Genomic DNA, 27,891 nt, shown 5'->3' with positions numbered 1-27,891 from the left:
AGTACAGTCAGCAACGGTCAAAAGACCCTCCTTCACCCACCGTGGAAACCCCGGCCCCAGCCGCTCGGGCCGCGCCCCAACCCGCCCTCTCCCCGCCCCCCGGCGCTCATTGGTGCAGTCCCGTCGCCGGACTCACAGCCTCTCCCCTATTGGGCCAAAGAGGAGACGGGGCGGGGTGCGGAAGTGAAGGTCCGGAGACCTCCGAGAACCGCCTTCCAGTAGGGAGAAGGGGGAGGGTCTGGGGGAGGGTTTCCCGAGGAGGGGGTGGCCATGGCAGCTGCGCGGCGGCAACGGCGGCTGCGACGGAGCGCGCGCCCGGCTTTGAATGAGCGGGGCTGGGACTGAACGCGCAGAGCGCGAGCTCGAGGAATCGACGAGCAGCGCGCGTGCGCGCGCTTTCTGTGCGCGCGCGGCTCGCGGCAGCTCGGAGCCTCCGCCGGGCGGGCGGGGAGGGGGAGGGGCAGGTGAGTGTGTGCGGCTCGCGCGCGCCCGCGAGGGACTTTCCTCCCCCTCTCCTCCTCCCACCCTAATCCCACCCCGGGCTTTTGAGGGTATCATCTGCCCTTCCCTAGTGGGCCCTCCCCTTCACCCCGCACTTCCCGCCCTCCCACCTTCCTTTTCACCCCTCCACCCGGTTTCACCCCACCGCCGCCTATTGCCACTCTGGGGTACTGTTTCCGGGTCAGAGGGACCTTCGAGGTGAAGGAACTGCGCCTGGGAGTGGGCCCCGGGCGCGCAGCCCTCGCCATGCCGCGCTCACGCGTGGGAGACCCTCCTGCGGGGCGCCGCCCGGAAACCCCCAGATCCACCCCCCGCGGGGAAATCCGCCCGTTTCTTCTGCCCTTCCTCTACCGGCTTTGCTCCTTCCCAGGGAGATTTTTCCCAAAATTCAGACCCCAACCCACCCAGCACCCACCTCCAACAATTGGGAGCGTTTCACGAAACGCCGTGCTCATGGCTCTGATTGTGTAACCTGAAAACGCTCTTGTTTTTCTCATCTGTACAGTGGGTATGATTTTTTTTCTTTCAGCCAGTTTGGGGTGGATAATCTGACGTTAAAGCATTTTAGTTATTAAATTCCTGCCTTTTGAGTCTCTCAGGAGACTTTACTCTGCCTTTGTCTGTGCTGTCACGTATTCGAGGGCCTGACTTTGGTTGCCAGATGCCGTACAGTGTTTCTGACTTTCCAACCCAGCCTCACATTCAGTACTAGTTCCTCTTCTCGTGTGCTTTCGCACTGTGGTTTATCAAACTTGAGTGAGTTCAAGTCAATATCATTTTGGACTCTCATGATATTCCTTACCCTACCTGAGAGAGTTACAGACTTAATTTGAGGATATTCTGTACTGTAATAGATAATACGGTTTTTCAACTTTCGGTATTAAAACATTTAAAAACAGTTTTAAAAATACATCAGGTCATGATGACTTCTTCACCCTAGTGTGTACCACATAGATTTTTGGCTTGGCTTTTTTAACGAATTGTGGCATAGTGACTACTGAAGATCTCGCCAGCAATCTACAGGGAATTACAGAGGAAAGATACATTTAATCTTCCAGTTTCTAATGCAGCATTCCTTTTTAAGGTTGTCCTAACAGAGCTGTCGTTCCTGTTGACTTCTAGAGATGTCTTCTCCAAAAGCCCCGAGGATAGGTTGCTTCACTGTTCCTAACCTTATTCTGTATCTCAGGTTTTTGTATTTTCTTAGCAATTTTTAAGGACATTTTACTTTTGAAACTAGATCACATTAGCATTTCTCAGTTGTAGAAATGCTAAAATGCTAGTTCTAGAAATTCTGAAGCACTCAAAGTGCAAGGTAGACTAATGGGCATACTTAAAGTGGTGATCTACAGGGCATTTAAAAAATCGAACAGAGGCAATGAGTGTAAAACTAAAGAGGAGGTTTCATAACTGAGATATGGTGTGGGAAGAGCCTGGGTTTTGGGGTCAGTCTCTTTAAATCCTAGGTGAGTGAACCTGGGTTTCACTGTCTGCCTCCTCTGTTAAATGGGAAAAATGAAACTTACCTCTTTTGTCCTAGAATTCCAGTGCAGTGATAGAGTACACATTGTCCAAAACTGTGTCTGTCTTGAACATAGTACTCAAGGAATGTTAATTTCCCTAAATTCAACAAATATTTGAATACCTACTATGTGCTGGCATTGCCGAAGACCTAGAAATACCAAACTGAGCAAGATTAGTGGGGACCCTGCCTCCTTAATCCCTTTCTTTGTGACTACCTAATGACATTTGAGCAGTGAACACAGGGTTTCTCTGTACGGGATCGGTAGTATTTTCCATTACTCAGGGTAGTATCTGTTACATAATCCATGCTAAATATATATATTCATTGGATTGAACTGGAACATTAAGTAAATACTGGTTTCAAAGAATATCCTTGCCTGCAAATCAGTGTAATTGATGAAATCAGAGGTGTTGCTTGATAGTTAACGATTGCCTTTTCCCCATTTCCGTGCAGTTGATTGGAAAATTTACCTTGAAAGTTATAATAACATCATTGAATTACTAAGAATGTTTTTTAGTGAGGTGTTCTTGACTTTTGAATTAAATAGACCTAGGTTTCAATTGAAGTCACTGGGAGTGGGAACATGGAAGCATATGTTCACTCTCTGTGCTTGAATTCTGTGAAATGAGATTTTGGTTTTATGAACCAAAAGGTGGTTTTATGGGTTGAGATAATATTTAGATAGTGCTTGGCACACAGTAACTGGTCAATGAATATTAGTTCTTTTCTTTCATTAATCACAAAAGCAAATTTTCCACATAATGAGGATATTCTTAATTGCTAGGAAAGAATCCTATTCTGTTGTTAATAATAGTCCCACTTTCTGTTCTCTATTAGAACAAAACTTTACATTTTATTTCCAGTTACGATTCAAGTAGTTCACACTGACAAAAACTTATTGAAGTGACACAGTACTGTATTTGTAGCAAGGTGATGACAATGACTACCAAGGCTCTGTATGAAATTTATTCTCAATTGTTCATTCATGTATCTCCTGAGGCTCATTCCTCTCCCCAGTACCTAAATATTAAGTGTCTTCTCCCTTCAAAACATCCTGATAGAGTATCTCCTCAGTTCTGTCCCCTGTTCTCCCAAATGCCACATCTATAGTCTCTTTCTAGCTATCATTTTTTGTTTATAATTTTTTTGAAAATTTTGGTTAAAATTTTATTTAGGGAGACTTACTTTCCATTAGAGTTTAATTTTTAATAAATCAGCTTTAAAATAAAGCTTTTATTCACCATTTTAATTGTTCAGATCATTCTACTCAGAATGAAGCAATCAAGTACTTTTTCGTATTTTGAAAATGATAACTAGAGATGCCAGATGAGTTAGACCCTCAGGGGAAGGATTATGCAGGGCAAATAAGATTTATAGAATAACAGTACAAAATATAAAATCTAAGTGTGGTAAGAGAAAAATAATGGAATTAAGACTTTACAATAGCCAGCAAGAAGTAATAAAGACTTATGCAAGGGATATTGCAGTCGGAATTGGGAAGAATATAGGCAATATTAGGAAACAGAATAAGGTCTTTTTATCTATCTGGATGTAAGGTGCTAAGAGAAAGGAGGAGTCAAAATTGTTGCATTGTCTGAAGCCTACTAAATCACTGATTGGGTATGGTTTTGACAGAAAGACTTAAGTTAATTTCACGCAAGCAGTGAAATTCTTAATATTTTCTTGGCTCACTTTCTTTTAGAGTAACTTCTTTCCATCCTCTCAGTAGGCCACTCTAGTCATAGGCATTTAGTAAAGCACTCAGCTCATATGGAGATCCAACTTCCACATGGACAAAAATGCATGAACATTGCTAAGGCAGCCTTTGGAACTCTTATTACTATAGAGCCTGCTTGCCCTTCCTACCTATCTAACCCTGGGAATAGAAAGAACTAGCTGTGTGTTTTTGCCCTGAATTAGAAGGGACTGGCAGTAGTGCTATAGAGCAATTAGAGTCAGGTACCACATGAGTTCATTATATTTTCCTTGCTTTCTGCTTTTGTTTTTATTTTTCTTTTAAACTTTTATAATAAGGTATAACATACAAACAATATATACAGTAAAGTATATATTGCTACCACTCAGGCTGAGATGCAGATCTTAGTTCCGCAATGCTTCCATGCCATCCCCCCCAGCAGAGGTGACCACCATTTTTCAGTATATAATTTTCAACCTACTCAATAAATATATATTTTGACTAGTTGAGAACACACTTACATGCTTTTTTCAAGACGTTAGGAGGTTATTTCTCATTCCAGTAATTAAAGACAAAGTGCTCTCTGCTTTAATCCACATGAAATATATTTTGAAACAGCATGTTATTAGTACAGGAATGGTATATTTATCCAGGAAGATTTTAATCTTTATGTTATGTTTATAAATTTTATGGTTTATCTTATTCCTATATAAGATAATTTTACAAAAACACATCAGCATTTTAATTTTGAGTAGAAGGAACATACAGCTGTCCTTTTAATTTGGTTCCTTGATGATTATTACTTACATTAAGTTTCATCCCGTTTTAAGTAAATATCTATAGAACTGAAGTCAAAATATATTGTTTATGCTTTTTTTTATTTTGGAAAACAATACATATCAAACTAAGTTTTTTCCCTTTTTGTTTTAAGGAATCACTCTGTTGAAAATACTGGTATTAACCAACTAATGGTTGTTACTAATGGACTAGTTGTCACTTTTTTACTTGTTTGTTACCTCAGCTTGAGCAGAAAAGTTAACTTCAGTGTATCTTAGTTTGCTGGTTGAGAAAATTAAGAAGTTGGATGATATATTGATACATTAAAATTACTCCAACATAGGAATCATATGATTCTAAATGCTTACACAGTGATTTTCCTCCGTTGACAAGCTAAAACATGAAATTACATTTGTCTCTCTGAAACATTTCTTTCTCTCTGGTGTGTGTGAGATTTTTTGTGACGATTTAATTTGTGAGCCACTCTCTCCATGTTAGAAAAATGATCATCTCTCACAAATTAACAAATTTTCTTTCCTTTTCTCCTCATATTTATTTTGAGACTCTGAATGAGAAAATTTATGGTTACTTAGTATATTTCATTTTAATATGAGCCAAAACTCATTTTAAGAGATTTAAAAATTAGGGATTGTTAGGGTAATATATGCAGTACTTATATGATGTAGGTACTTAAAATGCGTAAAGAAAAATTTGTATCTAATGACCATGTTTAAAAGGCTAACAAAATAATACCTGTTTTACCATTTGGGGAATTTTTTATCCTATGGCTGCCATGGCTTTAAGTAGTTCCCAAGTCCTTAGCATTTCTTTTTAGAAGCACATCTTTTGGTTTAATCATAGACAGGCAGTATGAGTATGATCTTTGAGGACTTAAACATTAGAACCAGACCCTAAGTTCAGATCACAGTTCTTTCACTTACCAGTTTTGTGGTTTGGGGCAGGGTACTTAACCCCTCTGTGCCTTGGTTTTCCTATCTAAAATAGGAATAGTACTTGCTTCAAGTCTGTTTTGAGATTAAATGAGGGTTGTTGTGAGATTAAATGAGCTTTTACCTGTAAAGCAATAAGAAGAATGCTTGGTATAAAGTAAGAATTAGCTATTACAGTATGTTGAAATGCTTTCCTGAAATCAGAGTTCTATTCCTAAGAAATTCTGTTAATATGTTTCTTGTACTAATTGACCTAGTTTCCTAATGGAACTTGGCTCTCCAGAAAGAGTTGCAAAGAATCAATAGAAGATGATGGTATTAATGACTTCTTTTAAGATTCTAACCAGAATCTGAAAACTTCCTAAGTATAATATTACTTAAAAATGTCTTATTAATATTAACATAGATTGTTTTTAATAGATTTTGAGCTATAATCGACATGCAATGAGTGGCTCATATTTAAAATGTACAATTTGATCAGTTTTGATGAATATAAACATTCCAATGAAACTATTACCACAAATCAAAATAATAAGTATACCCATTACCTTCAGAAGTTTACTCTTGCTCCTTTGTAATCCTTCTTTCCTCCCTGCCCTTACTAAGGCACCACTGATCTGCTTTCTGTCACTATAGATTTGGATTTTTTTCTTTATTTTGTTTTATTTCCTATACTTTTTAAAAAAACTATATGGAATCATAGGATAGATAGTCATTTTTGTCTGGCTTCTTTCATTCAGCATAATAATTTTGAGGTACACTCATGCTATTGCTTACAATAGCAGTTCATTCCTTTTTGCTGTGTAGTAGCCTATTGTATATGTATGCCAAAATATTTTATCCACTCTCTTGTTGATATATATTTGGGTTTTTTCCAGTTTGGAGCTATTAGTAATAAAGCTACTATTCAAGTGCATGTTTTTCTATGAGTATAATATGCTTTCATTTATCTTGGGTAAATTCTTAGGAGTAGAATGGTTGGGTCATGTGGTTCATGTTTAACTGTAACAGCCAACTGTTTTACCGAAATGGCTATACCATTTCACATTCCCACTACTATTGTATAAGAGTTATAGTCATTCTACATTCTTCCTAATACTTGTGATAGTATTTTAATTTCAGCCAACTCCTCTGATGGTTATTGTTGACTATCATTTCATGTACTTATTTGCTATTGTTTATCTTTGGCAAAGTGTCTATTCAGAGCTTTTGCCCATTTTTTAATTGGGTTACTTGTGTTTTTTTTACCAAGTTTGGAGAGGTCCTTATGTATTCTGGAAACCATGTTCTTTAACAGATACATGCGTTGCAAAGATTTTCCTACCAATCTGTGGCTTGTCTTTTCATTCTCAACAGTGTTTTTGAATTGTAAAAGCTCTTAATTTTTATGAAGCCCAATTTACCAATTTTCTTTTATGGATTGTGCTTTGGCGTCGTATCTAAAAAATCTTTGACTTAGTCATGAAGATTCTGTCCTGTTTTTTATTTGTAGAAGTTTTATAGTTTTAGGTTTTATATTTAGGTTTATGACCCATTTTGAATACTTTTTATAAATGGTTTAAGATATGGATTAAAGTTTTTTTTTATATGGATACCTGTTTTTTTCCTACTGCTATGTGTTGAAAAGACTGTTCTTTTTCCACTGAACTGCCTTCATTAAGTTTCAGTTGTCCATATGTATGTGGGTCTCTTTTGTACTTTCCATTCTGTTCCATTGATCTTTCATTCTTGATTCCAATATTATGCCATTTTGATTACTGTAGCTCTATGATAAGTCTTGAAATCAGGTAGTGTTAGCCCTTCTACTTTGTTCTTTTTAGTGTTGTTTTGGCTAGTAAATATTAAAGATCCTTTGCACTTCCATATGAATTTTAGAATTAGCTTGTCAAGTTTTAGAGAAAAAACCTGCAGAGGTTATGATTTGGATTGCACTGGATTTATAGTTCAGTTTAGGGGAGATTTGATATCTTAACAAAATTGAGTATTCAATCCCTGAAAGATGGTTTAAAGTTAATTCAGGTCTTTTAAATTTCTTCAGCAGCATTGTCTAGTTTTCAAGATACAAGGCTTTCCATCAGATTTGTCCCTAAATATTTCATATTTTTGATGCTCTTACAATTTTTTAAAAATTTCAACTTGTGATTATTTGTTGCTAACATAAAAATACAGTTGATTTTATATTCCATTGAATTTTCTACATAGACAAACTAGTTTTAGTTCTTCTCCAATCTTGATGCCTTTTATTTATTCTTCTTCTTGATTGCACTGGTCAAAACCTACACTACAATGTTGAATAGAGATGGTGAAAGTAAACATGCTTGTGTTGCTTATAATCTTGGTAACTGTCTAATTTTTCACCATTAATTCTCAGGTTACTATGGGTTTTTTATAGATGTCCTCAATCACGTTGAGAAAATTCCCTTCTATTCCTAGTTGTGAGTTTGTATCAGGAATGTTATTTGGGGTTTTGTTGAGTACTTTTTTTGTGTCTACCAAAGTGAGTATAAGTTTTTTTCTTTTTTAGTGTGTTAATATGGTGCATTACATTTGATTTTCAAATTTTAAACCAACCTTACATTCCTGGGTTAAGCACCACTTAGCCTAATGCAGTATTCTTTTATATATTGTTGATTTTGATTTACTAGTATTTTGTAAAGTAGTCAGTGTAATGGTGGCCTCAAAAACTGAGTTGGGAAATATTCTCTCCCCTCTAGTTTTCTGACAGTTCGTGTAGACTTGTATTAATTCTTCATTAAGTGTCTGATAGATTTCCCCAGTGAAGCCATCTCGGCTTGGGAGATTTTTAACTACATATTCAATTTCTTTAATAAATGTTTAGAGATTTTCAGTTTAGCTATTCTTCTTGTGCTTTTATAACTTGTTTCTTTTAAAGAGTTTGTTTCACCTCATGTCAAATATAGACATAAATTTGTAATATTTCCTTAGTATCCTTTTAATATCTGCATACTCTGATAATGTCATTTCTTATCTATGATATTGGCATAATTCTGTTATTAGGGACCTATATGTTTTGAATTATTATGTATTGTTGATGGACCCCTTTATTATTATAAAATGACCATTTTTATGCTTTGAGTATTATTTTCTTTGAAATCTACTCTCTGACATTGGAATAGTCACTTCAACTTTATTTGTGTGGTATATTTTTCCCCATCTTTTTACTTTTAACCTATTTGTGTTTTTATATTTAAAGTACATTTCTGGTATGTAGCATATCATAAGGTTTTCCTTTTTTATCCAATTTGACAATCTCTGACTTTGATTGGGAAATTAGGTAATTTACATTTAATAAGATTATTTATATGCTTAGGTTTAAGTCTACCATCTTGCTATTTGTCTTTGACTTGCCCCATGTGTTATATGTTCCCCTTTACTTTGTTTCCTGCTGCCTTTTATATTGGGTATTTTTAATCTTCTATGTTGACTTATTAGCTTAACTGGACCTTGCCACTCAGAGAATATGATATAATTGATTTACTAGCAGTAGGTCCAGGTATCATTATTTTATTAAAGGATCCCCAGCTATGTGAACCACTAGACTAGATGATCTCTATGGTTATGTCTAGTTTATCAGCTTTGTTACTTTGGGCAAGTTCTTTGACCTCTCTTAATTCTATTTCCTTGTCTATAAAATATATGTAATAAAATATATCTATCTAAACATTTCAAAATATTTTGAACAGTACTATTATCTTCATATGGTTCAAACTTCAAAAGGTACAAAAGATTCAGTATATGTTCTCTTAAACTTTTTTGATTTTTGTTTTTTTAATAGAAAATAAATCATAAATAGATAAGTACAGTTACTTTAAAAAAAATCCTGAGAATAGTTCAAGAAGTTTTTTTTCCACTCAATTATTGAAAACTCTTCAAAAATCTAGTTTCTCGAATTGTCAATAAGATTTACATTTTATTTTTAAAATTTACTGTTATTATTTGTGATTTCTAAAGAAAAGTAAAAATATGTCTGATATTCACCATTCATAATAGGACTTTTGAGCTTGATTCAGAATGGGAGTATAGTTTATGAAATCAACTTAAAGTATTTATTTTTGTGCTTTTTCCACAGGTTTTGATTCCCACCATGGCTATCACACAGTTTCGATTATTTAAAGTTTGTACCTGCCTAGCAACAGTATTCTCCTTCCTAAAGAGATTAATATGCAGGTAAAAAAATTTTGTGTTCTAATTGACCTGTTTACCTTCTTATTTGTTTTAGATACCTTTATAGCTACAGAAGGTCAGGACAGACTATATCTATATCTAAGCTAAGTTTTTTTATTGCTTTCATTAGTTATTCACTAATCTCTAGTATTTCTTATATTTTTTTCTCTACTTAAAATCTAGAAAGTAAAGTTTCTTTTGTTCTTTCAAATTCGTACATATTCTGCTAAAATGACATTCTCAGTACTATAGAACTTCAGAAAATAAGCAAACCACCTTTCATTATAATCATCAGGGAATCTACATAATTATTTCATTAACAGAATGTTTTAAGATGGTTAGGTAGGATTTGGCATAGGTATTTCTTTATATACTATAATATGAATGTTAATTTTATATTTTTAAAAAGCCTTACAGAGAAACTCCAAACAAAATAGGTTTTTTTTTCCTTTTAAATAATATTCCTTTATGTACAGGTAATCCAGGACAGATAAGTTATCCTGCTTCATTAAGAGATTGGAATTCTTGCTATTTTTTTTTCACACTACCATATCCTAGAGTTACAGTTCCTAAGCTCTGTGCTAAGGCACATCAGGACTTCACACTAATGTCTCAGGGCTGCCATAGGAAGTCTTAAATTTTCCAGTAAAACACAGTGAATGTGATAGATAGTCAGATGCTGTTAATTGCTGCAGAAACTACTGGTTCAAAATAGTTCACATCTGAAACATTAGATATTGCAGCATTATTTTTGATGCTGTCTTGAATGTTTGAGATACACTTTTGTTTACTTGCATTTTTGGTGACCTGTCTTTGCAAAGGTAGGATTTTAGGTTGTGATTAAAAGTAAGTAGTGAACCAAAATTAATGTGTAACAGAAAATGAGGGTGGTGGTATCCAGTCTGATTCTGGAGAAGCTGGAGAAGCTGTGAAGTGTCTGACAGGCACACACATTCCATTATTAAGTAATTATGGTTATTTAAGAATGAAATAAAAATATATTTTCCTTAAATTTATATGTAGTATTTTTTCACATGGCTACTAAGCAGTTAGGACATATATAAATACTAATTGTTTGCCTAACTACGTAACCAGCGGAACTGTTAGGTATTTCTTTTGGCCTGGGGTGAAAAGTACTAGCACACCAAGAGTGGGGTAGGCTAAAAGAGGGCAATGAGCTCTGCTTTTTAGTGGAAATGATCTGGAAGTTGTACACAGCAATTCTGTTTGCAGCCTATGGTCCAGAGCTTAATCATATGGCCACCTACCAGTGAGGGAGGTAAGGATATGCACTCTCTGGCTCAGTGGGCATTTTATAGCTACTAAAACTCTGAGCATTAACAGGCATTGAATTGTTAGATAGAGTGGTCTGGGATTTTTTTAAAAAAGGTCCGGAGTATAGCAATGGGAATGAGTGGATGAAATAGAGGGGAAATGATCACTGGAGGAAGAAGGGTCAAGAAAGAAATGAAAAATTTACGTAATTATTGATATGCAGGAAGAGGACAGGATTTGAGAAGTAGGAAAAAAGTGAAGTGCGTAAATCATCAGAACATGAAGAGGAATAGCCAGAAATTCACTAGGTAAGGCAGGATAAGAATGGGTATTAATTGCCAGAAGGCCAGAGGTTTAAAGAAGTAGTTATGTTAACAGTGGTGATATATTTGAGGTGTTTTTCTCTTTACATATGTATTTTAAAACTTCTGTTACATATGAGTTACTTTTAGTATAGTAAATTGCATTTATTTAAAAAATATTAAGGATATTTCTTTTGTCAATGTAAATATATTTAGGATTGAGTGAATGTTCAGTTTAAAGAAAACTGACCCTTTTTTAGAATAAGCTTTTCTTAAGTGTCAGAAGGAACCTAGATAATGTGTTCTAAAATATACCAAGTTTACATCATAAATTTAGTAGTGGAGGGTATTATTTTTCCATTCATCCTTTAAACAAATAAAATATAATTTCTAATCCTGTAATAAAAATAGCTGACTTTACCAATTAGTTCTAAGTAGATGCTTTGTAATGAAGCAAGTGATTAATCATTTATAATAGCTACCATTTTTTAAATGTCTTATTATATAGAAGGTATTGTCTAGTGTCTAGCTGCTTTAAATATGTCACTTAATTAAATCCTCACAACAACCCTACAATAGGAGGCTTGAATACCTGCATTTTACAGATGATATTAAAGCTGAGAGGTTAGGTCATTCTAACTAGACTCATAATTAATAGAAGTAGCATTGAAAACCATAGTTTATACATATTCCATAGCCCATGTTCCTAACAACTGAGTTATAATATATAATGTTTTTCCTTCTAATCCTTAAAATTTATTAGTTATAGTTTAGTTCAACCCAGTTATTCTCAAACTTTTAAATTTGAAAATAGGTAATCTTACCAAGAAACCAAATATGTAAAACAAACAAAAACCAAACCACCCTGGTTAAAACAGCATAGATATCCCAGTGGTTACCCCACAGAACTCATAGAACTCTAAAATGCGTGGTTTGAAACCACTTTGCATTTTTGTTTTTGGCTTTATATTCCTCCTGTGTTTGTCTATAATTCTGAGACCTAAGCCAAAAAAGCAGTATGTTATCCTGTCCAAGATTTTAAGAACCTTTAAAAGATATCCGATGCCTGCCTTTTCTTTTCATATCTTAATGAACAATTGTTAATTATTCAAATAAATAATTCTAAAATTGGAAAGAATTTCTTATAAGCTTTATCTTCTCTTGTAAGCCTTAAGTTACTGTCCATAGTGCTTTTGTCCATGCTTGTTTTGGTAGTTCTTGAAGTAAATTATTCATTTTTGTTTTAGATCTGGCAGAGGACGAAAATTAAGTGGAGATCAAATAACTTTGCCAACTACAGTTGATTATTCATCAGTTCCTAAACAGGTACTTTTTTTCTTTTTTAAGGTTGGGTAAGTGTTCCAGAACAATCTTTTTTCAAACTGGATTGCAGACTACCAGTATGTAATGAAATCATTTTGGTAGTCAGGATCAGCTTGTTTTTTGTTGTTGTTATGCTTTTTATTCTAAAATTTTTATTTGGTTCTTCATTTTATTTTCTATTATTATGCTGAAATTTTCAATTTTTTCCCCCCATTGGTTTCAAGCATGTTTGCTTTTGTTTGTTGGAGAATTTTTATAACTACTTTAAAGTCTTAGGCAAATAATTCCAACATTTATGTCATCTTGTGATGGCACATGTCAATTGGCTTTTTCTGTGCAATTTGAGTAATTTTGGGTTGTTTCTTAGATATTTTGAAAATTTATGTTTAAGACTCTGTCTTATTTAAATCCTAGCAAAAATGTTGATATTTTTAATTTTATCAGGTGATCAACCTGGTTAGGTTTAGGTTGCAAATTTGAATCCTGTGGGCTACAGTTCTAACATCAGTTATTTTCAAAGCATTTACTTTTGCTTTTTGTTTTTTAATGGGTAGAACTGAATGTCTAATTCATAATAAACAAAGTATTTTTTTTTAACTTTTGATCTAGTTTTGGTATGTGGTATAAAATTTATATTTCCCTGTTGGTCAAAAAGTTTTAAAACCAATGTTTTAGAAAGCCCGTTTTCCTTAAAAGTTTTAATTAGATTACTCCTTTATGCCTGACCATATTGATGAACTAAATTTAGACAGATGTTGAAGAGTGGACTTCCTGGGATGAAGACGCACCCACAAGTGTAAAGATTGAAGGAGGGAATGGGAATGTGGCAACACAACAAAACGCTTTGGGACAGTTGGAACCTGACTATTTTAAGGACATGACACCAACTATAAGGAAAACTCAGAAAGTATGTTAAAGATTGATGTGTTTAGTGATTAAAATATTTAACTGCTTTTTTTCAGATTCCTATACTTAAAGTTAGACAGTATAATTAGTATTTGTCAGAAAGCCTATTTCTAATTATCAATTGGTTATGTTTTCTCTCACATTAAAGGTTAAAACTTCAAATGACCTAAACATAGATCCAGGAAGCTGTAACCCCAAGTCTTTTAAACTTATATCTAAGCATTTATTAAAATCCTATTGCACGACAGATTCTAGACTCCATTCTCTGCTCTGGAGACTAAGCTGAATAAGCTACAGTTCTCACCTTAAAAGAGTTCACAGTTTAGTGATATCTGTAAACTGATAAGTAGTTTTATTATTTGTAGCCATTTTAAAAGTGATACAAGGCTCTGAGAACTTAAGTAATAAATGTGGAAGGTCAAGTAAAGATGCAGGAAATTAGTGGGAAAAGGACAACAGCTGAGTATTTTCCTTTTTTATTGTCAAAATTGTACATGTACATTTTTTTTAAGTCAAAGAATATAGAAGAGCTTCTAATGGAAAGCAACAGACTCCTGCCCCATCACTCTTCATAGCCAGATCTGCTTCTCAGAAGCAGCCACTCATAGCTTTCTGTTGGTGCTTCTAGTGTTTTTCATCATTTCTATATGTAGTATGCTTATATTGGTATGTCTTGACTTAGCACTTTCAGGTGTTATCCATTGACCTCATACTTGGGTAAGTGAGGGCTTATTTTATACCACTCTTGGACCTCTGACCCCTCTTGCAAATGTTACAATGTTATTTTTCCAGTCCACCTCACTACTCTGTTTCAAAAAAACTTACTTAGAATTCCATTTCTTATTCAATCAAGCATAGAAAATGTTTCTTATATACTTTATAAAATGAAGACATAGTTTATAGTTTATTCCACACTTCTGTAATAGCATTTCTCACCCTCTTCTACCAACCAGACAGTATCAGCTCTACATTCAGAGGTACATTCAGCTGTACATTTATTTTTACACTTTCAAGGCTGATAACATTTACATTCTGTAATCATAATTGTTTTTGTTAAGGTATCCAAATATCTCAATGCTGAAAAGCATTAAGTTTTGTGTTATTCAAGGAGTTTAAGTGAGTTTCTTAGTTGAATATCTTAGTTTGGAAATATATTACTGCTCTTACTAGGAACCCAGTATATTTTGATAGTACCTTAATAAATTAATTAGAATGAAAATGCTTTTAAGCTACAAAGCCAATACTACTGGGCTGGAAGAGATAATGCATTCATAGGTATCCACATGCTTAGAGAGCTAGTTATAATTTTGATAGGATATGACACATGTTCTTATTTAATACAGTAACCAAAAGTGCCTAATTGTATTTTGGGGGTCTAGGGAAAGTAGGGAAGGAGGAAGGAGAAAAAATAGTTCTCTTAGTATTTAACAGATTTATGTGACAATCACCTAGGAATTTTGGTGCTCTTTACAGACTATTTTTAAAAAACATTAGTTTGTCGGTTTTAAAAGAAAGAGCATATTTTAAATAATTATAAAATGCTTTGGTCAGGTAATTATTTTGTCTCTTTTTATAAAATGATGTGAAAAATATTGCTATAATTCTATATTCAATTACTCTTTCAGATCATTATTAAGAAGAGAGAACCATTAAATTTTGGCATCCCCGATGGTAGCACAGGTTTCTCTAGTAGATTAGCAGCTGCACAAGATATGCCTTTTATTCATCAATCTGTAAGTATTAATGGTATCTAGGTAAAGACTTGTTTTTTATCTGTTTAAGGAAGAAGAAAAAATTAAAATGAATTAAAGATAGTATTTATGTTTCTGTGACTTTGAAACAGGTTTAGGAGAGTGAGAGAGGTTATTCTGGAGTTTCACCAATTTTACCCTTTTATGAGATTATAACTTGCATCAGCTACTGTGAACAGAGTCCCATACACATAAAAGAGACAAGATGTAATTTAAAAATATGACCTTTAAAGAGATTACCACTAAAAGTTAACCCTAATTGCAGGCTATTTTTAAGTGAGTTAAGAATTGTTTCCTTATTATATTTACATTTGAAGTGCAATTGGATTTAAAATGTGTTTTACGTAAATGCAACTGTTGTAAGGACAAAAGTAGTGAGGAAAGTATGTAACTGTGGTTCTCAACCTTGGAAACATATGAGAATCAGCTTTGAATTTTTTTAAAAACACCATTGTCCATACCTCTCCTCAGACCTAATAAGCTTAAGCATGCTTTGATTGATTAATTATTGATTATTAATTGTTGATTAATTGATTGTATTAGTTATCTACTGTTGCATGACAGCTTATTTAGTGGCTTAAAACAACAGTAAACATCTTTATCTCACACAGTTTCTGTAGATCAGGAATTCAGTGATCTCTAAACTGGGTGGTTCTGGCTCAGGGTTTCTAATTTTTCCAGACAAGTCATTAGCTGTGTCTGTAGTCATCTGAAGGCCGACTGGAATAGGAAGATTCATTTCAAAGGTGGCTCACTTACAGGCCTGCAAATTAATGCTAGTTGGTTGAATGAAGCCTCAGTACCTTGCCTTGAACTTCTCCATAGGGCTGCTTGAATTGTGATGTAACCACTGACTTCCAGAACCAGCGATCCCTGAGAAAAAGAGAGAGCATATAGAACGAAGCCACAGTGCCTGTTTAGAACTTAGTCTTATAAGTGACACACTGTCACCTCCACATTATTTATTCAATGGAAGCTAGTCACTAAATCCAGTCCACATGTACGGGGAGAGGAATTAAGGTCCACCTCTTGAAGGAAGGAACGTCAAAGAATTTGCAGACAGTTTTAAGCACCACGTCTGCCTGTCTGTCTATCTTATTTGCTAGTTTAAACTACACAGATGCTTCTGAGTGCCTTCTCTCCAAGGGACCCATCCTGATGTATGTTTTTAATTTATTGATCAAAAACTGTTTCTACCAATGCCAGATGCTGTGCTAGCTGCTTGTAATATACTGGAAAGTAAACAAAACATTTATTTTTCTTGCCTGCCTCAGAAAAATGCATTCTAGTGGGGGAGGCACAATATTAAGTAAATGATCACACATAAATATCACAAGGTTTTGTAACTCCTATGTAGTTAACATGATGCTGTGAGAACATAATAGCAGCATAGACAGTTGTCTAAAATAGCACAGTGCCATGGTGTTTAATTTTTTATTTTATATTTGTAAATCTTAAACTTTATTCATATATGATTGATCCATATTGGTAAAAGTGGTTCAGATCTACCCAGTGAATTACTAAATATTGGCCACCTAATTGTAATTATAAGTTATCATAACACTGATGTATTTTCATTATAAAGTTAAAAATATATACGGAGAATAAATTCTTACAACTTCTCAAGAAGGTCATTTGTATTTTGTTTTTTAGTAGTTTTAAAAATCCTTTTCTTTGGTTTAGTTAGTCTACTATCAGAAATTTCTATTAAACAAAGATGTATTAAATTTATGATTAAGAGAAGAAAACATTTCATTTTTAGTTGTAAATGCTCAAAAGGGGAAGAAAAAACTGAACTTTTAGCGGTCTGGCCTGGGGAAGAGTGGAAGGTAGTGGTCAGCATGATGGTCTCAGGTAAGGAGGTGGGGTTAAGGGAACCACCGTGCAGAAGTACTGTGAGGAAGAGTCAGTTTTGCCTGGGACCCAGACAGTAAGTGCCGCTGAAAAGTCTGTGGTTACTTATGCTTAAATGACAATGGCTGTGCTCGTTTGGAAACTCCCGCTCTTCCAGCTCATCTCCTTGGCACAGAGTGGTGCAGTCAGGCTCCCTAATTCAGTCTGGGGTCAGGCTCTCTCTTCTCTTTCCCTACCCCTACCCCTTCCTCTTACTAAAAAGAGAGAAACAAAGAAGTGTTCTCTGCTTGTCCATACCAAAGTACAGTAGGCAAAAATAAATAAATAAATAAAAGTTAATATAAAAGGAAAGTCCTTTGAAATGTGAAATAGGAAGAAAGCTGGACTTGCCCAGGACTTAAATATTGAAAGTCATGCATTACAGGAAACGCCTCAGTTCCAGGGGCCAAAGCGCTTAAGCCCTGTATGGGCTGTTGTGAGCATGTAGAGAAGACATGGGAGTGACAAGGTCTGAGTTATGTTTTAAAAGACATTCTTGTTGACTGCTGAGTGAAGAAAGGATAGCTCTTCACTATCGTAATTTTTTTTTATTTTTTGTTGTAGCCTGAATTAGGTGACTTAGATGCCTGGCAGGAAAATACCAATGCATGGGAAGAAGAAGAAGATGCAGCCTGGCAAGCAGAAGAAGTTCTGAGGTATTTTGAGTAATATTTAGATTGTAACTTGAGTAGAAAAACTAGATTTGTTATTACTGCATTTAAGGTTAAGAAAGCTTATTCTGCCGTGTTACATTTTTCTTCATTCTTTCTCACTTGAACCTTAGATAATATGGGAAACTTTTTGTATTTCAGACTACATATTCTATTTCTTATGATTAAAACCTCACAGAAACCAAGAATTTAAACCATTATAGAAACAAAATAATAATGTTATTAATGGCAAATGAGATCTTTTACGTATATGCATCATATTATGCTATATGCTTTGTACTTACATTCCCTATAGGACATACTCTTGAAATGTCCTAATATGGAATGTGAGCCACTATTGTATATCCTCTATGTCAGAAATTATACCTTTATTTTTGTTTCCCCATGGTCTAGTATAGTGCCCAGCACTGCACATTTGAATGAAAATAACTTACATAGCACTCTACATTTATATAAATAAATCAGTAGACATGAGGTAAATAATGTCAGGTATTGCCAATTCTCCAGAAAAGAAAATAGCATTCTGGAGGTTTTCACATTTTTTTTGTTTGTTTTTTGGTTGTTATGTTATTTCTTTGTTTTTGTGAGCAAGAAACTTGAAAATTTACTTTAAAAGAATTTGTGAATATCATAATTGATGAAACTCAGATATTTAAATGTATTACCTTTGCATTATTAAAATGATATAGTAAAATACAACAATGTAGTTTATCTTTTTTTACTTTAAAAGATTGTTTTGAAATCGTGATAGAAAATGAATTACCCTAATGAAACAGCTGATTTCATTTTTGTATTTTCCTTTCCTGTCCTTACCAATAAATTACAGTTACCCCCAACAGCCAGCAGAGGGTGCAGTTAAGTAACTGGGAGTTAGAGCTGGCTTAAAAAATTTTTTTTGTCTTGTTCCTATTTTCAGCATTTTTTTTTTAAGGGGGGGTCACATTTTAAAAGTTTGTAAAGTTGTGAGGGTTAAAAATATTTAGTTTCTACTTGGTCATAATTCACTACAAAACAAATATTTTAAAAATTGTAAATGACAACATTTATGCCACATGGACCATCAAAAACTATGTCATCTTTTTATTTTTAACGTTTTTTTTTCCATAAGTCATAGAAGTTGGAGTATTTTAAAACATTTTGGGGATTATAGTGATTATCAGTGCCATTAGCTGCAAGGATAAAGGGGCTTCTCAATTTGAATCCAGTAATTTTAATGATAGCACTATATAGAGAGTTTATGACTTCACAAGTATCTTAACATTCTCTGTACAAAAGCCTTCTTTTCCCCACCACCCTATCCTTTTGCACCCTGAGCAAAACCAGACCAAGCCCCACCTTGAAGTTAGTGTCTTAGGCATGCTTCGTGTCGCTGCGTGTTGCATAAGTAGAGTCGGAGACATGGAGGCTTCCATACACTGTTACTTCCCCAGAAGAAGACTGAGAATTTTAAAAGTGTTTTCACATTCCATATCCTTTACCCCAGCCTTTTTTCCATTGCCTCCTTAGAATCCTGCCAGCAGTATGGTCAGTATCATTAAGGAAGAAGATTCTGTTCTAGGCATGTGTCTGGATAGGGAAAATGTATTTTGTTTTCAGTAATATGTAAATTGCCTCTTGTGCCAGGAACATTAATTGTTGATGTTTATATTTCAGCTAGTACCCAGGTCAAAATTTGATTATCATATTTGTTTGTAACCTAGCCAGCTCTTTATAATTCTTTTCCTATCTCCCTTTTGCCACTGACATTTTCATTTTTTTGGTTCAAATGATCAGTTTTGCTTGAAAGTGAACAAACCTAGTGAAAAGATTTTTTTCAGCTATTCTTTTGAAACTTCAGTTAGTTCATGGTGAAGGTCAAAATGTTGTCCAAAGTCTCTACTTGGTTGAATTTTTCTCATCCATACTTCTGCTCACTGTCATTTATATATAATTAAGAATTGTGTATACATTTCACACATTAGCATCTGCTTTGAGCTATCATATATATATATATATATATAAGTAATCCATACTGGATTTTTCTGTAAATAACCTGGTGTTGCCAATCCCATGCCCAGCTGTGATCTTCAGCTTCCTTCCTGAACCTTGCGTGCTTCTTGACTTGTTTCTCCTATCCTAAACCTCAGACCCAGGACCCACTTTTGCTCCTCTCTCTGTCCTCCTCTTTCATCACCCCACTCTCCACACAAGTTACTCAATAAAGATAGAGAAGTTTAGTGATTCTAGGTCAGTGGAGTTAGGGAGGGGCGAGGAAGGAGAAAAGTATTCCATTAGGTATAATTAGTAAATACCCCCCATTCTTCCCATTAGTAGAGCATGTCAAATGTTAATCCTTCTAGCTTCCAGTTGGAAGGCATGTCTTAAGTTTCTATTTTCTTTTTGCATTGTGTTCTGCACTTATGTTATTGGTATCCTTTAGCTGACTGTTTTTAACAATTGTAATAATAGGAGATTTAATGTTCATATCAGTCTTTTCTGAGTGTCATCAAAAAAGAAGATATAGTCCAATGGAAGTAGTGTTTTAGTTAAAAATAATCTGAAGAGGGTCAGAAGATGTGGGTCCTCATTCTTGTCCTTAAATCTTCTGACTTTTGGCAAGTCACTTAGCCTTTGTGCCTCATTTTACTTATTTAATGTAAGGTAGAGATAATAGCTTTTTTGTTTGCAAGTCATGTTCTAAGGGCTAAAAGAAATTGTTTTTGAAAATCTTTGAAGGTTTTAAAGCAGTGAGAAGAATGAAGACTTTTTAAACTTACATTTGATGACAGTAAAAAGGCAGTGCTATTTCTTTCTGGAATTTATTTGCCATTTAACCTAGTGGTATTTTCTAAAAGAAAAGTATGAATATGTTTATTTTCAGGCAGCAGAAGATAGCAGACAGAGAAAAGAGAGCAGCAGAACAACAAAGGAAGAAAATGGAAAAGGAAGCACAGCGGCTAATGAAGAAGGAACAAAACAAAATTGGTGTGAAACTTTCATAACAAATGTTCTTCAAATGTCATAGTGCCAGTAGGAGAATATGTGCTCCACAACCCAAGCAACATTTATATGGACTTAAGAGTATTTTCAGATTACAGAAACACTGTTTGATTTTAATGCATTCATCAGATCATCCAGGACACAAGAAATCTCTCAAAGTATCTTGAATTCTCAATGATTGAAACTCAAAGCAAAAAAAAGACATGAGACAATATTTTCTTCAACATGCTCCAAGTGTAGGACAATTGTTTGCTGCAGAGAAATTATTACAAGTGGAATATACCAGTACCTCTTCAAGCTAGTGTTTCTAGCTCAGTAAATGGGTGTAAATAATTTTATGATGGGAAAGAACTCTGCTGTCTATAATGCTTTCCTTCAGTGTGCATAATGATAAAATAAATAATTTTAAATATTCTTCTGTTTCCATGGTTATCTGACCTAAATCAGACAGACTGCAGAGCTTGAATTTTTTAACTTTTGTTGTCAGAAGCTGATATTGGCCTATGTTTCCTCTCGTTGGAACTGGAATTGTGTATGTTTGATACAACATTAAGGAATTTCATGATTTTGGTTTTCAAGAAAATGACATTAAATGCAATAATTTTATTTATCATAAAGTTTTTGTACATCATTGTTTTACATGGTATAATGTTATACATACTTGTAATTTATATTGCATGTATAAACATATTGAAAATCAATCAAAATGATAAATTTTTTTTACACTGTTCTAACTTGTGACCTTTAAAAACTAGAATTAGTAGTTTTTCCCTTTTGTTGTAGATTTTAAGATGTATGGTGTCTTTAAGTAACTTAGTTCCTCCCCTGCAAAAGCCATTAATTTAAAAATGCAGAAAACCTTCAGTTCAACTGGTGGTGTTAGTTAAGGTAATATTGATTCATTGAATTATAAACCAAGATAGGAATAGTAATATTTTTATTTTGGGGTATTGACTGACTCCCAAAATAGTTTTAAGGAAATGGATACATACTATATTCATAGGGAAAAACAGATTTGATAGTTTAAAATCCCATTAAATTTTTTTCCATAATTAAAATACTTCTAGCTGATTTTCTATGGCTTTAGGATTTTTAAAGATTTTTACTTTCTTAAAAGTTATTGCCCAAAAGTAACATTCTGTGAGTTTTTAAGATGTCATAGATACTCTATAAGACAAATACTGCTGATATATTTGAATTACAAGGATATTTCATAGTAAAATCACAAACTATACAGTGGGAGTTCCCTGAGTCCTTAGCCTAAGCTTCCAGAGGAAATGTGACTATGGAATCAGTTGAAATTTAACTTTGTAAAAAGCCTCTTATTACAGCCCCAAGCCACCTTTTCAGTTACCATGTTAACTAGAGTTTCTGCCACTAAACTCCCAATTAAATAGAATTAGACTCAAATTTTTAATAATAAATGTATTCTCTTCCCTTATTTGTATTTAGTTTTAGTTATGGGAATGCTACATGATTTTTCTAAATTTGGAGTTCATAAAGGATAACCTCTCCATTAGCACAGTAAATTTTACTGCTTTTCGCCATCTAGTTGACAAATACTTAAATCTGCTTTGGTCATGATTTTCATGTGTGTGGTTCTGGTTTTTGTTCAGCTTTTTTATTTTTGTTTATTTAGAAATAAAGACTGGTTAGAAATTTCAGTTTGTATGACTAATTAGGAAGATTTTTCTCATGGAAAGAATAAATAACAATTTTGGAATTTTTTAACTCTTGCTATATAAAACTAAATTCCTGTTTTAAATTGGGTATATTGTGGTCCTAGAAGAAGTCATGGAGTTAAATGCACATGATGAACACTTCAGGGTAGCAAACTGGCTCTTTTACCTTCTAAATTTATGATTTCTGTTTTGTTTTCTTAACAAAGAGCTAAAAGTTTTAGAAGCTTATTAGTATAAGTAAAAAGGCATAGATAGAATTAGTTCTATCCGTTACTTGAATTATACATTTCGTGTATTGAGATACCAAGTAATCAAAGACATGTGAAACTTATTTTGTTTTTATACATGCACTTCAGGGTTTCGAGCCATTTCCTTTTACCAAGTTTCAGCTAGGGGTATCCTCTAGTTGACCTTAGGCTTTTCTTTAAAAGTAGCATATTTAATTGAGTCAACATTTTAGAACTATTTAAAATTTAATATCTGAATTCTCAGTTTTGACATGCATTCACCTCTGGTCAGGGCAGTAACTATTCTTGGATAAAGATTAGTGATTGGGAAGAAGGTATGGTAGCTGTGGAAAGTGAAACCAGGATCAAGGTTCCAACATCATTCTGTACACTACCACTATAGTGCAAATCTAACCTCGGCCAATGTTCCAGAAAGCTTACGTTTTCTCGATGATGTACACTGAAGGGGTGCTCCGGGTCAGACACAGCTAACGCACACATCTTTTTTAATCCTACGTATTTCAGCTTTGGGATAACCTACTGTAATGATTTTTACACTCTTTAGCCCCTTGTTCCAAGGAAATCTTTCATAAGATGTGTAGGCAAATGTAAGTTTCCAAGGGGAGTGGTTCTGGCTGAAGCCACGGTGGAGGATGGCCGTGTGCTGGGACCTACAGATTGTTCTGGGAAGGAGCTGCGTCCTCACTTTCTGGTCCATTGGGAAGTTGAAGCTGGTAGGTCCATGAAGAGATTATTTTAGTAGCTAATAATTTGGCTTTATCATTTACCCAGAATTTTAAAATTTGACTTGCTCTCTCCTATTATCAAAGAGAGCTCTTACTCCTTATCTAATTTACTTCACTTTTTTTTTTGAGTAACCAAGGCTGTTCCAAGGTTACAGCACCAACTTGTGACTTCTTTTGTAGTCAGCTGTGTTTTCACTTTGCATCCTACCTTTTATCTTCATGCCCCTTTGCCATGGCCTTTGGGCATGCTCAGTAACTGGAGTAACTTTTGAGAGAGGTAGGAGATGATTTTTTACCAGAAGCCTCAGTCTTTTAGGACTGGAAAGACCCTGTGTGTGTGCTCACTGACACTGCTAATCCACAAGTGGGAGATTCTGCACAGAACCTTTCCCTCAAAGTCTGGCCAACCCAAGACAGTCTCCGCCTTCCCTTTCAGGGAACTTCCATGGCTGTGCAGTACTTATTAAACTGATGGCACCAATTTTGAGAGCTGCTCAGAGGCCTCAGAGCTACTATAGAAATGCTGCAGTATTAAACAAATTGCCTGAGTATGTAAATCACTTAAATGGAGATAGTGGCTTTAAGGATGGATTGAGACCAAGTATACAGTATAATGCCTGGTATATATGAAGTGCTTGACAAATGGCGTTATGAGGCCTCTGTACACACTTATGAGATCCTGTACACACTTTACACATACCTTGCCATGCACTGACTCTGGCTGCCCCTTGTGGAGAGTGGGAAAAGTTGACTGATTTTGCAATATTAGATACACACCTCCAAGGTGAACTGCAAGTTTAATAAGAATCAACATTCATTATGTGCTCAACACTGAGGGTTTCTGATTATATCTGACTCCGCAATCCAGTGTCCCCATTTAACATGTAAGGAAAGCAAAATAGAAAAGCAATTGTGTGCTTGATTAAAGGAAAGGAAAATAGCAAACTCAGAGCAGGTTATATTAGTTAATCAGTATCCTATGTGGACTGATTTCTAAGGCCTCTCTTCACTGGAAACTGAGCTGCCAAAAAACCTTTAGAATTTTCTCTCTAGTTCTTAAAGAACTCAATGAAAATAATGTTACAAATCATAGTAGGTAACACCTATTTGTGTTTTCTAAGAACTTATTCAATATGACTGAAGTTAGCTTTTATTTTCATAGAAAGAACTATAGTTGAATGTCAATGCTATATACAAATACCCAATTAACTTGGGTCAGATATAATCAAGGCAAAATTAAATGTGATTTATATTCACACACTTGCAAAATAGACCAATTAGCTCATTTGATGGGGTCATTATTCTAATGAGGCCAAGGTCACAGGTTTTGTGCATATGCTGACTAAGATATGCACAGAGACCTTCCTGCTACAAACTGTTCCTGAACTTATCCAGTTACCCTTCTTAATACATCCTTATGATCTGGTTGAAAAAGTAATGTACAGAAAAAAATCATCCCTCTGCATAGGAAATTTAAAGGACATACTCTGATTCTCATATTGTTGAGAGAAATTATTACAGTTTCTTATTCTTATGTCAGTTTCAGGCTCATTGTATTAACTTCTGCCCAGGATTAATTTCATTTGGTTAAACATTCCATCCATAATTCACACAGCAGTGCAGTTTTCAAACCTGTTGATTATTCCTGAATAAAATCAGTGCTTACCTATTTTATGGAGAAAAAAATGACATCATCATCAATAGGTATGTTGGCCTCTGAAGTAAATTAAAAATCCTTTGACTCAGTATTTTTTTTGTAGTGGTAAGTGAAGTAGATGTGCATAAGGATATAGATATACTTTACTCGCTTCATTTAAGTTTAAAGTACACACAACAATACAACTGCTTTTTATTCCTTTTTCAAGCTTTGCAGTGCACCTGAACCTCATAGTTGCCTGTCTGTCCTGATGAGAAGGAACCCTTATAGAGTAAGGCGATCATTATAAAAACTTTTTCCCAGGTGTTACTTTCAGTTGGAGATGTAAAAATGATTAAGACTGCTTTCGTTGTTCATTTTCTCTGTACAACCAATAAGCCAGAACTAATGTGCTGGTTCAGAAGAATTAAAGGTCAGTTTAAAATGCCAGTACCTATTCCATTGTTTACTGTAGAAAATAAGGCTAGGATACCACTTTAAACACCTCAAACTATTTGATTGCAGGGAAGGGGAGGGAGGTCTTCAATGCGCCATCAAATTGGAGATATACTGCAGTTGTTAATAATCTTCATATTCCAGTCCATTACAGATCTAGTCTGGCAAAAATTTAATTTTCCAAAGTTATTCAAAATCACTTTGATCACAAATGACATTTTCAGGAAATGAGAATGAAACTATCCCTGATGTTGTGTCAGATAAGATCTCCGTGGGGAGGAACTCTAGGGCAGCAAGGGGCAGAAGGTGTGACCCCTACCTTTGAAGGCGTCAGGAAGGGAACCCAGACTCCGGGTTTGACGTCATCATTTTACATCACTGCCTTCCCACATGCTTACATGGCCTCTGTGCTTGAAGTGAAAGATTCTTTTCACGGGTAAACTGGCACAGCACTGGCAAACAAGCTTTTGTGAGAGAAGGTTAGGAAACAGGTCCATTAAGCATTCATTTGTCTGGGACAGCAGGGGACTGAGTCCTTCAGCATTACCCAGGGTAGTAAGTAGTACACCAGTGAACCCCGAAGTACAACATAGTGGGTATACATGATTTGCCATTTTCAAAGAACCTGGTATACATTGATCTGGTTTTCAAGCTGTTCTGAGAGGTGCTACTGAGACCATGGCTGGGGACAAGAGGAACACAAATGTCAGGGCCCGAGGTCTGATGTTCCTGTTCTAAAACTTTTAGGTGACTTACGTATTGGCCTTTGTATGTTGAAAACATTTTTAAAAAGAGATATGCCTTTTAAAAAACTTAAACACTACTGAAACATTCCAGTCTTTTAACACCATCTCTTTTGAGTAGCATTTAAACCTTTTCTGAATTTTAAAATTCTTTGGATTAATGTTATATCCATTGTTATCACAATCATTGTGATTGTGCAAGAAACAGTAGACACAGCAGAGCCTGCCTTCTAGTGGTTTAAAAATAATCACCTGATATAAACCTGTCCTATCTGGACTTTCTAATTGTTTTGTTTGGGACAGTTGGGAGTTTGTTGACATCCTTTCAAGATGTGATTGCCATAAACTGTTATTTTTAATTTCCTAGGTTACTGTTTCATGTGCACATTTTATCTGTTAATATTGGGAATGGGTGAATTTTGTAAAAGTGCTCACTGAGCTGAAATGGAAGTTGAAAACTACCCTAAACCTTTTTAAATGAAAAAATCCTCAGGAGTAAAACATATCTCAGACCTAACCATTTCTTAGGCAAGGCCTATGACAAATGCAAATCACACACTTCCTTTTTCTCTGCCATAAATGTCAGAAACGCTTGGCATCTGAGGGCAGTGCATTTCCCCACCCCTTTCTGAACAGCTCAACTTGGAAAGGTCAGTATATCCCTTTGGGAAAAATTGTTTCTTATAAATTGGAATGTTTGCACACATAACTGTAGGAAATGCTTAACATTTGCTTTGATGGGACAGCAATTTGTTAATAGAGTGGAATTGTTCCTCCTTTTCCATTTCCCTGCCTGTTTGTACATTACAGACATCCAAATTACTGAAAGCAACTTTGAACACTTTTTTCTATGGGATCAGGTCATTCTGTCCACAAAACCAGCCAACGCCTTAGGCTTCCGAAAGGCAAAGCTATGTTCCATCTTTTATTTACTCCAAGGGACTCATTTGGGAGAGACTTTGTTCTCAATAAAAGTAGTAATTTTCCACAGACTGTGTATACTGAAACCCTGAAGTAAGAGGAGGAAGGATGGGGGATGGAGGAGGAGGGAAAGAAACACAGAATAACTGCTCCAGGACCTCCTGTTTTACCTTTGTGCAAATTTGTTTCAGAGTGGATAGGATATGCAGTGTCTCATGTTGCCAATGAGTTAACTTTGCTTGAAGTTTTTTATTTATGTAAGGAAGGATTACAGGTTTATTACAACAGCAAAACAATTTGCTATTCATGATCAGCTGCCTTCAATTTGATAATCAACATAAATATTTGTGGTTCATGGAGAATTCTTTTTTGCCAGAGCCCGTCCTCCCATTCATCTTGAATTGATGAAAGCAATGCTGAGTCTGTGTGGTTTTACTGGTTTCTGTAGCAACAGTGGATACCAAAACAGGCTTATAATTTTTCTTAAAGCAAAAGTACTTTAATTTAGCAACAAGTAAAAATAAACACAAGAAGGAACTATAAGGAAGATAACAGAATCTAGGTATTGGTCTCATCCCTTCAGGAAGGGACCTGTGTGAGCAGGGCTTATTATCTTGGGACACTTCCAACTACTCACCTCTAGAAATAGTTTCTCTTGCATTTCAGTCAAATCCCTCTACTATGCACTAAGTACCCATGTGTTCCTAAGACATGTGTATTCCATAGAAGAAATGGCCCATCAGGGA

At 35.1% G+C, this 27,891-nt stretch overlaps 1 protein-coding gene across 2 annotated transcripts; it reads left to right on the top strand.

The window, feature by feature from the left end:
- Positions 1-254: 254 nt before the first annotated feature.
- On the top strand, positions 255-21,148 carry EBAG9 (estrogen receptor binding site associated antigen 9). 2 transcript variants are annotated; one of them, XM_036876483.2, is made up of 7 exons: positions 255-464; positions 9,540-9,637; positions 12,459-12,537; positions 13,283-13,441; positions 15,066-15,173; positions 17,649-17,740; positions 20,616-21,148. In XM_036876483.2, exons 2-7 carry the CDS (start codon positions 9,555-9,557, stop codon positions 20,734-20,736), a joined length of 642 nt encoding a protein of 213 aa, XP_036732378.2. In that variant the 5' UTR covers positions 255-464; positions 9,540-9,554; the 3' UTR covers positions 20,737-21,148. The 2 variants fall into 2 exon arrangements, with proteins under 2 accessions (XP_036732378.2, XP_036732377.2); XM_036876482.2 differs by lacking the exon at positions 255-464 and adding an exon at positions 735-1,009.
- The last annotated feature ends 6,743 nt before the right edge of the window (positions 21,149-27,891 follow it).

The sequence above is a fragment of the Manis pentadactyla genome, chromosome 3 (assembly GCF_030020395.1).
Source record: "Manis pentadactyla isolate mManPen7 chromosome 3, mManPen7.hap1, whole genome shotgun sequence".
Taxonomy (NCBI): domain Eukaryota; kingdom Metazoa; phylum Chordata; class Mammalia; order Pholidota; family Manidae; genus Manis; species Manis pentadactyla.
The sequence above is the reverse complement of the archived record's forward strand: the minus strand, read 5'-3'. Positions and strand labels throughout refer to the sequence as shown.